Source organism: Ambystoma mexicanum, chromosome 5q (assembly GCF_040938575.1).
Source record: "Ambystoma mexicanum isolate Mex_15411 chromosome 5q, UKY_AmexF1_1, whole genome shotgun sequence".
NCBI lineage: Eukaryota > Metazoa > Chordata > Amphibia > Caudata > Ambystomatidae > Ambystoma > Ambystoma mexicanum.
In genome coordinates, this window is record NC_090933.1 from 755910650 (window position 1) to 755923293 (window position 12644).

At 47.4% G+C, this 12644-nt stretch overlaps 1 protein-coding gene across 3 annotated transcripts in view; it reads left to right on the forward strand.

Moving 5' to 3' along the window:
* Positions 1 to 12644, forward strand: part of LOC138497642 (polyamine-modulated factor 1-binding protein 1-like) — a 2990269-nt gene that overhangs the window by 1609526 nt on the left and 1368099 nt on the right. For all 3 annotated transcript variants that reach the window (XM_069621239.1, XM_069621237.1, XM_069621238.1), the window contains one exon: positions 2063 to 2230. In XM_069621239.1, coding sequence (XP_069477340.1) covers positions 2063 to 2230 — 168 coding nt within the window. The remainder of the gene's footprint in view (positions 1 to 2062; positions 2231 to 12644) is intronic.

A 12644-nucleotide genomic window follows, 5' to 3' on the forward strand; every position in this document is an offset into this window, starting at 1 on the left:
GCTCTGGACTGGCTGACATATTTCCTCTCCGATCGACCCTCCCAGGTCCAACTGGGGTACTGCCTATCGTCTATCTTCCTCTCTACATGTGGGGGTCTAACCTCTCACCTTGGCTCTTCAACCAATACCTGGCAACTCTCGCCCACTGCATTGCCATTTTCTGCTCGAATTTCCAGTGCTACGCTGATGACACTCAACTCATTTTCCGGCTGCCCTCCGCCACCTCCTCTCCCTCTCTCATCTCTGACTGCCTAACTGCCATTCAAGATTGGTGTGCCGCCAATGATCTTTGCCTGAATGCCAGCAAGACTGAGATCCTCTTCATCGGCACACCATCTCCATCATTTTCCCTCACTCTTTGGCCGGCCTCCCTTGGCCCTCCTCCTACCCCTACCTGCGAGGCTAAGAACCTCGGGGTCATCTTTGACTCCACACTTTCCTTCTCCGCCCATATCTCTGAGGTCTCGAAAAAGTCAAACTTCCTACTACACCTCCTCAGAGGTACTCTGCCTTTCCTCTCCTTCCCTCAGAAGCTCACTGTCTCCCAAGCTTTGGTTCTCTCTAGGTTGGACTATTGTAACAGCCTCTTTCTAAATCTACCTGCCTCTACTCTCCGCCCTCTGCAACTTATCCAGAACAGGACTGCAAGACTTGTCCTTTGCCTCATGCCCTGGGATCGTATCTCTCCAGCTCTGAAATCTCTCCATTGGCTCCTAGTGGATGCAAGGATTAAATTCAAATCCCTGTGCATTGTCCACAAGGCTTTCTGGGGCCTGGGTCCAAAATACCTTCAGCTATCCCTCTGCAAATACCTCCCACTCGAGCTCTTCGCTCCTCTACCTCCCTCTGGGTCAGTCATTTTTCAAAGAAACGAGCAGGGGGTAGATCTCTATCTTCAGCTGGGGCCTCAATCTGGAACACCCTCCCTGCCACTCTAAAACTTGAGGAGAACCATCTCCAGTTCCAGAAGCACCTGAAGACCTTCCTCTTTGCTTCTGCCTTCGCTCCCCCTCTCCCTTGCTGATCTGCTCTCTCTTGGCACTGTGCACCTGGCCACCCTCTGTTCCCTGGGCCCAGGTACCTGCTCACCCTGTCACCCTCCCTGCACTGCCTCCTGGCCACCCCTTGCACTGGGGACTGTATCTGTACCCATACATTCCCTGCCCATTTTCTTCTTTTTCTGCACTTACCATACTTACCCAGTCTGCTGCCTTAAGCACAGCACTTGCTGGCTGCACTACCACTGTTTATTGCCTCAATTTTCTATTTATTATTCATTATTATTTATCTGCTCTCCTCTGCTCCGCACCTTTCACTTTCCCCCTTCCATGCACTTTTTCCCTCTTTCCTTTCCCATGCACTTGCGCATTCTCAATGTTACTGGGCCTAGTAAGATCATTGTTGTGTTGTGTTTTTCCCCTGTTCCCCTCCCTTGCCTAGTCGCTCTCTGAAACACTTGTGTACAAGCGCGATACAAATAAAATATCATATCATATCATACCATTCGTACCAATCCGAAAATACCGAACATGAGGAGCAGGGAGTGTGGGGTTGTCCCCCGCACTACATGTTCAGCATTTTCTGATTCAGGGGTTGCGGGGGTGTCCCTTGCATAGAGGAATAAAATAAGGGGGAAAAAGGAAAGGTCCCTGCAGAGCCGGTTCCCAAGCACGTGAGTGAAGGAAACCAAGTCGCAGAGAGTCTGCGGCACACAATGAGGTGTGCCACTTAAAGGTAAGTAAGGGGCAAAGTGTATTTTTAAGGTATGCCTGGGGAGGCATTTACTTTGGGTTGTTTGACCGTAATGGTCAAGTTAGCTATGGTCCTTTTGGCCGCAAACCTTTCTGTTACGGGCAAACAACCCAAATCCTTGAAAGCCACCTTTTGCACAAGAGGAAAGCTTGGCAGTGTTTCATTAATGTGACAGTGATGGAAATAAGTCTTCATCTAATGATCATGAATAGGTCTGTTTCGTGTTAAAGTACCTAGTCTGCAATAAAGTACTTCTGTCCATTGTGCTACTTCCATTGAGACTCCATTACCATTATTCATTCACTTAAAGGCAAAATACTATGAAGACGCTTTTACAAATATGAAGCATGATTTGGAGCAGTCTAAGGAGCAGTGCAGGGAATGCACCAGAAACCTGAAGTCTGCAGAAAACGAGATCCACGACCTGAAAATAGAACTAAGTTCACTAGAAGCAACTCACAAGGAAACTGCCGACAAGGTAATCCCATTCTCCCCACACATATTGTATTGCACCTGTTACACAAATTATTTCATCTGTTGCTAATGAGCATGATCAGTGTATTTAATTCGTCCTTCTCTTATTCACTGACATGGTTACACACAGACCGAGTGTGCCCTCACAGTGGGAGGTCGCTGGACAGTTTTCGCAAAGGTTTGGGGGTTTGTACCTTGTTGTGCTTGAGCCAGCTACACCCACTCACTCGTTCATGGTTTCTCTGAATGCGGACTTTTCCACACTGCAGTGTGTTCCCTAACAGGTATGGTGCTAGGATGTTTTCTGTTAAGTTGCCTTAGTGATGGTTCTTCATGTCTCCATCTTGATTTCTTCTTGGCTTTTCAGATTATCTTTTGTAACTCCTTTCTAGCCTTTACTAAATTTTCTTCTTGTTTGTTTAGCCATTGAAGGGTATATCATATTTGTTATCAATGTACAGTCACCATTCTAATCTGGCAAAAGGATTCCTAATTATATTCTTTCAGCAGCAAACTAAATATAAACTACATTTCCCAGGAAACCTGCAACTTACACTAGTTTCTTTCTGGGTTTGTAACATTTAATGAACCTTTCAAATTAGTCCTTTTCGGTAGCCTGCTGTCTCGTCGTTATTATTGTTGCGGTATTTATTGAGTGCGGACCTTGCTTCGGGAAGCAACTGAGTGCTTTACAAGTCATAGAGGGGAACGATGCAGTGAGGGAAGTAGAGATGCAAGGGAGCCTGAATGTAACAAAGGGGAGAAGGAGGGCGGGCAATTTGGCAGCAGGACATCTACAAGCAACCAGTTTCAGGTTAGGTAGGGAGAGGGGGGTGTGTGGATCTAGGTGTTCATGGTCGCGCATCCTGCCTTGGCCAACTCCTCTTTCATTGATGCAGCAATCCATAAGTGATACAAAACCTCTCAAATGGCACAGTTCCTTGTTTATCCATTGTGACAAAGAAAGTGTCTTTGTCAGAAAACGCTTCAGGTCTTGTGGTACCCCCCCAGCTACTCTGTCCTCTCGTAGACAGAAGCGCTTCTCGCTATCGAATGACGGACAGGGGGCGGAGTTGGTTTCTCCACGCGTTGGTCGGTGCAGACGTGTTCGTCGGAAACTGCGTTTCCGACGCTTTGTGTGGAAGATGCCTTGGAGGTTACGTCAGTGGGTGCGTTGTCTACCACCTGATAGTGCACGTACTGGGTCACGTGACCGTCTTGTTGCCGGTAGTTTGGGTACTTAACTATCCGGCGCCATTTACTCGCTGCTTCTGATCGCTTCTTGACAGTGGCTTACCTCTTGCTTGGATTTTGGTGTTTTTTGACCTTGGATTACGTCTTTGGATACGCTCTCGGATTGCCTTTACTTTGTCTTGGAACATTGGCCTCGGATTGTTTTTTGGATATTCTTGCCTAGTGATTTTGGTGGAGCTGAGTTTGGATCTGGGAGGTTGGGAGACCTCTTGCCTTTTTCCTATTGTTCCTTCCTCTTCCCTTTCCTCTGTTATCCTGTCCTTCTTCCCTGGGTAGTCTTAAGCGTCCTCGTGCCGGCGGGAATAGGCTTGGTGCTGGACTAGAGACTTCCTGAGCACCCCTTAGGCGTCCTCGTGCCGGCAGGAATAGGCTGGGTGCTGGACTAAAGACTGCCTCTTCACCTTGGGCTTCTTTGTGCCGTTTGGACCGGTGGCGGAGAGACTTCACACGGTTTGCAGTGGAAGATTGGAAGGGGATTCATCAGAAGCGACAACCTCTAGAGAACCCGGGTAAGAAACCTTCCCTTCCTTACCATTCTCTGTATCTTGCTATCTGGTACTTATTGCATTTTCTCTTTCTTATGGTCTCCAGAATCCAACAGTCTAGAGGATATTCTTGTATGAAACACTTCTGGTTCAAACCCGTATCATGCAGGTTAGTCTGTTGATAATTGTTATCCTTAACCAAGAGAGGGCATATTTGGTTGTTAATAAGTTGTAATATTCTGCAGTTGTTGGAAGGTAACCGGATGTCCCATCTGTCGTGAAGCTTGAGGTTCGCACAACTCTCCCGATACCAACGGCTCTACATCATCATCTTCCGATCAATTAGTCTCTCAGTCTGTCCTTTTGTACCCCTGAGAGACACATTGATAGGAAGAATATTTTCTTCACGACGGGTCAACAAGGAGCCGTGCTTAAGGATATCTGACAGAATCAGAAGCCTTTATCATGGATGTTGCTAATGACCCGTTGGCCGTTATGGTGCAATTAGTGGCCGACCTATGTGCCGATATGACGGCAGCTCAGGCTGATACCCATCGACGCATTGACGAAATGCAGGCTGGTATCAGGGAAGTGGTTACAGGATCACCGTCTTTGGCCTCCGCTTCTGCTCCAGGTCAGGCCGGGTCTTCAGCCAGACCAGATTCTACGCATGTTTATATGGCCGCTCAGTTCCCGCTTGCTCCCCCTGAAAGGTTTACTGGAGATCCTAAATCCTTTCGGACCTTTATTAACCAATGTAGATTACATTTCTTGTGTCGGCCTACCTCGTTTCCCGATGCAACTACGAAAGCGGCCTTTGTGTTATCGAATCTTGGAGGTATGGCCGCTGTTTGGGCGAACCCTTTGTTGGAGCAGGGCAGTCCGCTATTGTTTGATTGTGATGCATTGATTAGTGCTATGACAAGGGTATTTGATACTCATTATAAAACTCAGGCCACTGATCTGGAATTGTTAAATCTCCGTCAGGGGGATGCTTCTTTATTGTCTTACTTGGCTAAGTTTAACCAGTTGGTTGCTGAAACCGGTTGGCCGGAAGATAAGAAGGCAGCCTTATTCTATAAAGGGTTGTCTGACTCTTTGAAGGATACTATAGCCACGGTTCCGGTGGTTCCTACGTCCTTTCCCGATTTCTTGGACTTAGTACTCCAGATTGATGCCCGACGGGCCGAAAGAAAAGGGGAGAGGAGAATAAACCCGGTTAATCCTACCGTTTCCTCAGTTCCTGTTTCTGGTGTTGATGAACCTATGCAAATTGGGGCAGTTAGGGGCCCGTTATCAACTGAGGAAAGAGAAAATCGCAGACGGAACAATTTGTGTTTTTATTGCGGTTCCGCGAATCATCTACTTAGTGCTTGTCCAAAAAGACCCCGCAAGTCGGGAAACGCCAAAGCCCGGCAGTAGAAGGAACCCCTACGCCGAGCTCTCCCATGCAGGGTTCCTTGTTGTCTATGCCCTTTTATGTAGACATTTCTCTAAGTTATGATCAGGTCGCGCCATGGAGTTCTGAAGCTGTCCTAGACTCAGGGGCTACTGGTAACTACATTGATGCCCAATATGTTCTGAAGTGGGGTATTCCCCTTTTGCCAAAGAATGTCCCAGAGGTGGTGAATGCCGTTGACGGTTCTACCCTTCTGTCTGGGCTTGTCACAGAACATACCATACCTTTGCAGTTAACTATTGGGGTTGAGCATTCAGAAACCATCACGTTTGACGTTATTATGGCACCCCAATACAAACTGATTCTGGGTTTACCGTGGCTTAAGCTCCACAATCCGGTCATTAACTGGGGGACCGGGGCTATTACCTTCAGCTCTCAGCAATGTCTTCAGTCATGCAATCCAGCAGGGTCTATGTCTGCAGCTCCTAGTCGGGCTTTGTTGGATTCTGTGGTCACTATTGGAGCAGTTGCTAGCATCGTATTGCCTGTCGAGTACACAAGTTATAAGGATGTTTTTGATAAAGGGAAAGCTGAGAGTTTGCCACCACATCGGCCATACGATTGTCCGATCGATCTAAAACCTAATGCTAAGGTACCATCAGGACGCATTTATTCCCTTACCCAAAAAGAAGATGTCGTTCTTAAAGAATATCTGGATAAAGCCTTAGAGTTGGGTTTTATTCGACCATCCCATTCTCCATTTGCTTCTCCATTGTTCTTTGTACCCAAGAAGGAGGGTGAATTAAGACCTTGTATTGACTACCGAGAGCTAAATGCAGGTACTATCCGAAATCAGTACCCGATTCCCTTAATATCGGTCTTACTAGATCAGTTAGGGTCTTCAGAATTCTTTACCAAATTGGACCTAAGGGGAGCTTACAACCTAGTCAGGATTCGTCGTGGGGATGAATGGAAAACCGCCTTCAAGACCAGATATGGCTTATTCGAGTATTTGGTAATGCCATTCGGGCTATGTAATGCTCCGGCCACTTTTCAGAATTTCATCAATGATGTTCTTCGAGACATGATCGACAGGTTCGTTATCGTTTACTTAGATGACATACTCGTCTACTCCCCATCTATGGAATACCATGTGCGCCATGTATCGGAAGTCTTACAACGCTTGCGTGATCATCATCTCTTTGTCAAGTTAGAAAAGTGTGTGTTCCATGCAACTCATGTCGAGTTCTTGGGATATGAATCACCAATAAGGGAGTGCAGATGAGTAGTAGTAAGGTTAAAGCCGTTTTGAACTGGCCTGTACCTACTACCAGGAAGGAGTTGCAATCGTTTTTGGGGTTTTCCAACTTCTACCGACGTTTCATTAGACAGTTCTCCTCTATTTCTGCACCTCTCACCGAATTGACCAGCAGCAAGAAACCGTATTTGTGGAATGATAGCGCTCAAACTGCGTTTGATTTCTTAAAGGCTGCGTTCACTACTGCTCCTGTCTTGTTGCATCCTAATGCCGAATATCCTTTCTTTGTCGAAGCAGATGCCTCTGATGTTGCGGTAGGAGCTATTTTGTCTCAGTCTTGCGCTGATACTGGGGATCTACATCCAGTCGCTTATCATTCACGCAAGTTAACGCCCTATGAGCGAAATTATACCGTCACTGAACGGGAATTGTTGGCTGTTAGGGACGCATTTACGGTCTGGCGACATCATCTTCTTGGTACAGAAGTACCCGTCCAGGTATATACAGATCACAGAAACTTGTTGGCCTTGCAGTCCTTGACTTGCACTACTGCGAGACATGCCCGCTGGCATGAGTTTTTTTCTATGTACAACTTTACGTTGACTTATCGCCCAGGTGTTCTACATTCCAAAGCTGACGCTCTGTCCAGAAGTTTTGGGGATTGTGTTTCACGTCCACAGGATGGGTCGTTGTTGTTACCAACACAAGTGGTTTGTAGTTGTATTTTACAGCCCCCTTTGAAGTCGACGCTCCAAACCTGGGTTGATAAAGGTCCTGCGGAATTGGCAGAATATAACATGGATGTTGTGCATGGTCTGCCTTATGTCCAGGGTCGTGTCTTTATGCCTGATCAGGAGACCCGGTGTGCAGCTATTGCCTTGTGTCATGATGCTGCTATTGCCGCTCATCCGGGTTCACAGAAAACTCTCGAACTCCTCAAACGTTGGTGCTGGTGGCCCTCTATGCGAAGGGATGTCTCGCAATATATATCAACCTGCGCTATTTGTGCCCAATGTAAATCCCATTCTGCGAAACCTATGGGGTTGCTTCAGCCATTGCCAGTACCGGCGAGACCATGGGCTATGATTACGATGGATTTCGTAGTGGAGTTACCTATGGTCGATGGTTTTGATACCGTATGGGTGGTGGTGGACAGTTTTTCGAAAATGTCCTTATTTGTCCCTTGCCAAGGTCTGCCTTCCGCTTGCAAGCTGGCTGAGTTGTTCTTACGACACGTCTTTCGGGTTTTTGGGTTGCCTGAGATTGTGGTTTCTGACAGGGGGTCCCAGTTTACGTCACGTTTTTGGAGGCATCTCATGTTCGCATTGGGTGTGGATGAACGTTGCTCCACAGCGTTCCATCCGCAGACGGATGGTCAAACTGAGCGTGTTAACGCTACAATGGAACAGTACCTCAGGTGTCTCATCCTTCAATATCAAGAATCCTGGTTAGCTGTTCTTCCCTTAGCGGAATTTGCATATAATAATTCCAGCCATTCATCTACGGGAACATCTCCATTTTTTGCCATATATGGGCAACATCCACGCACTCTACCTCTTGATTGGAAGCTTCCTGCAGATTGCCCGGCAGTGCAATCTTGCATTAAAGATCTGTCTCTGGTCCATGCCAGGGTTTCGGAACATCTAGTGCAAGCCCAAGAGCAGGCCAAAAAATATGCTGATCGGAATCGCCGTCCTTCACCCGTTTATGTTCCGGGTTCGCGGGTATGGCTTTCCACGAAGAATCTACGTATCCCAGGGCGTCGGTGTCTAATACCACGTTTTGTCGGTCCCTATATTGTCAAGGATGTCTTGAGTCCATTGGTTGTCAGGTTAGACTTGCCGTGTTCTTGGAAGATACATCCTGTTTTTCATGTATCCATGATTAAACCTTGTGTTGATTGTACCAGGATAGTTGCCCCTCCGTCTCCGGTATTGGTTCAAGGGGTGGAAGAATATGAAGTCAATGCTATTCTTGATTCTAAGGTTTCTCGTGGTACCAGATATTTCCTGGTGGACTGGAAAGGTTACGGTCCGGAAGATCGGACATGGGAACCAGAGAGAAATGTGCATGCCCCGTTGTTGGTCTCCCGGTTTCTGGCCTCTGGGGGGCATGGGGGTCCTTTGGGGGAGGATACTGTCAGAAAACGCTTCAGGTCTTGTGGTACCCCCCCAGCTACTCTGTCCTCTCGTAGACAGAAGCGCTTCTCGCTATCGAATGACGGACAGGGGGCGGAGTTGGTTTCTCCACGCGTTGGTCGGTGCAGACGTGTTCGTCGGAAACTGCGTTTCCGACGCTTTGTGTGGAAGATGCCTTGGAGGTTACGTCAGTGGGTGCGTTGTCTACCACCTGATAGTGCACGTACTGGGTCACGTGACCGTCTTGTTGCCGGTAGTTTGGGTACTTAACTATCCGGCGCCATTTACTCGCTGCTTCTGATCGCTTCTTGACAGTGGCTTACCTCTTGCTTGGATTTTGGTGTTTTTTGACCTTGGATTACGTCTTTGGATACGCTCTCGGATTGCCCTTACTTTGTCTTGGAACATTGGCCTCGGATTGTTTTTTGGATATTCTTGCCTAGTGATTTTGGTGGAGCTGAGTTTGGATCTGGGAGGTTGGGAGACCTCTTGCCTTTTTCCTATTGTTCCTTCCTCTTCCCTTTCCTCTGTTATCCTGTCCTTCTTCCCTGGGTAGTCTTAAGCGTCCTCGTGCCGGCGGGAATAGGCTTGGTGCTGGACTAGAGACTTCCTGAGCACCCCTTAGGCGTCCTCGTGCCGGCGGGAATAGGCTGGGTGCTGGACTAAAGACTGCCTCTTCACCTTGGGCTTCTTTGTGCCGTTTGGACCGGTGGCGGAGAGACTTCACACGGTTTGCAGTGGAAGATTGGAAGGGGATTCATCAGAAGCGACAACCTCTAGAGAACCAGGGTAAGAAACCTTCCCTTCCTTACCATTCTCTGTATCTTGCTATCTGGTACTTATTGCATTTTCTCTTTCTTATGGTCTCCAGAATCCAACAGTCTAGAGGATATTCTTGTATGAAACACTTCTGGTTCAAACCCGTATCATGCAGGTTAGTCTGTTGATAATTGTTATCCTTAACCAAGAGAGGGCATATTTGGTTGTTAATAAGTTGTAATATTCTGCAGTTGTTGGAAGGTAACCGGATGTCCCATCTGTCGTGAAGCTTGAGGTTCGCACAACTCTCCCGATACCAACGGCTCTACATCATCATCTTCCGATCAATTAGTCTCTCAGTCTGTCCTTTTGTACCCCTGAGAGACACATTGATAGGAAGAATATTTTCTTCACGACGGGTCAACAAGGAGCCGTGCTTAAGGATATCTGACAGTCTTGTCCTACCCAAAGCTTAGAAACACCAGAGGAACCACAGGGAGATTCCAATTTTCTGAGTGACTCCAAAGACGTTCTTTAAAGATGAACCAGATCACCCAGAAAAGTGTATGCATAACATCCGATGAGGTAGACGTTTTTAGGACCCCCGTTATACCATAACCTCAGTTACAATGGAGACATTACTAGTATGCCTCGTTGCCCACCAAATACAGGCTGACACCCGTTTCCAAGAAGGGCTAGACTGAATAGCGGCTAGCCAACAAAGCATTCTACAAGCCTACAGGGAGGGAGAGGACCTCGGAAATGTTTTCCTAAATTTCCAGAGGCTCGCCCAGCAATTTCATTGGAGTAAAGAAATGAAAACCTGCTATCCCGCTCCTTTGTTGTGGGGTGAACTACAAGCCTTATATCAAACCTTAAACCCCCTTGGGATCACTCCCTTTAATTACATCAAACAGAGATTATTGCATAGGGTAGGACAAATGGAAAACCTTTAACGGCAGAATTTCCAAGAGAATAAGCTTAGCCCTAATGAAACATCCTTAGATTTGGGCACTCGGATATAGAAAACCCTCTCCCAGTGATTGGTGAAAAAGACCTTAGCAGAGGTTATGGAGGCATTGGCGCTTGAACAATTGAACAATAGTTTACCATCCTACTTACAATGGGCGGTATTACAACTAAGCAAGCCCACTCAGAACACCGCCATTGAAACCATTCAGGCTCATCTGAAGCCTCCAAAGAAGCTCAGAGCTTTACATAAAAGTGAGGAAGGACACAAGGACACAAATGCAGCCCCGGAAATGTGCCTCCTAACGAATTCTAGGCATATTGAATGCCACCCCTCCCCCAAACGCTATTACATTTATAGGAACGGGGCCTAGGGAAGCTGAAAAGAGATATCCTCTCATTAAAGAGAGGGATTTAGGAAAACCTGAGGAGAGTAATGAAATGAGAACACTGATGTTAACCTGTTTCTCTTGTAGGGAAAAAGGGACATCTAGCCAGCAACTGCCCCCAGATTAAAAAGGAGGAACCTTAGGAGATAGGAAGGGGAGGAATGGGAAAACCCAGAGTCCCAAGAAGATCCAGAAATTGAAACCGTGAGTAACTGTTTCTTTCAATCCACCCCTTTAAAACACGAGTCGGTAACAGCAAATGGGGTCAAAGTATCTGCGTTATTAGACTCAGGGAGTAAACAAACCGCAGTAAGCACAGATCTAATTTGTGCAGATGAACTAAAGAAGGGGCAGACCCATCAAAGTCACCTAGTTGCACAGGGATCAGAAAATCTATCAGCAGGCTCCTGTAACTATCAAGATCAGGAACCAAGAAACCTTTATTGATTTAGCCATCATCCACGGACTCCTCGAGGAGACTATCATCGGCACAGACTTCCCAAAATTCTGAGAAATTATAGGAGAGGTAAATGTACCAAGTCACATATATTCCCTCCTTAACCCCTGGGAAGAGAAAGATTTTCTCCTTTACCCTCATTTGGAACTGGAGCAAAAACCCTGAATAAAAACCCCACAGCTGGAAGAGCCACTGGCAATAGGGGAAGGGTATGTGATGAATCCCCAGATGTTGTGACTTCTCCCCTGGGGGGAGCCCCTTCACATGAGGCCAGGGAGCTGAGGCTGCTACATGATAGTCCCCCTAGGGGTGGCACCACCCAGCGGGTGGATCCCATGGGGAGGGATGTCCCTTGTGGGATTAGTGACGCTCTGGGGAGAATATGGTATGCCCATGGCCCCCCTTCCTCCCCAACCGCATACAACACCATCTCTAGAGTTCCTATCTTTTTCCTTAAAACCAGTATGGTAGGAAGTACTAGGATGAGGAAGTGTGTTGGCTCCTCAAGAGACCTACTTTCCTTATGTACTGAGACGAGGAAGAGACCAACTGACTCACGGGAAGTCCTCAAGATCAGTACTGGGAAGAAGCGCAGAAGAATAAAGAGCACCTTTTTAAACCATACTGAGCTGTCTAGTCTTTATAGAGCTGAAATAGAATAGGGAAATTGAAAGAGAGAGATTGTCCCTGGAGGAACCTGGAGTTGCAGAGCACACAGCCAGGAGCCAAACAAAGCAGTCAAGGATGATCTGCTTACCTGTCAGCAGAGACATTCCAGAGATCTCCTCTTCAGTCCAGCCATGTCTGGATGCAGAAGAACAAAGCATCAGCTAGTCGAGAGAGCTGGAGGGCATGGTCTGTCTGGAATGTGGTGCCCGAAAGCAGGGAGCCGCCGCAGAGCTCGAACAGAAGATGAGGTATCCAAACAGGGGTGAGAGATGCAGAAATAGCCAAGGGAGACCGGTGAGCAACCAGAGAAGTGTTAGGAGACTGGGGGCTTGCCGGGATCCCTGAGGGGCCATACTGCAGTGTGACACAGGTCTGACACCTGTTTTCAACAAGGAGTGGCATCCAGAGTAGTCATCTTCTTGGCAGACTTGGAGACCAGGGCTGCCTAGGCCATGAACGAGAGAAAGAAACCAAAGGGCTCTGGGACCCGAGAAAAAGAAACCGAAGGGTCTGGGAACCGAGAGGAAGAAACCAATACCAAAGGGGTCTGGGACTTGACAAAAATAGTGTACCAGAATAGTGTACCTGGTACAATTATTGAGAAGTGAGAGGAGCTAAGAAGGGATTGGGATCCATACTCA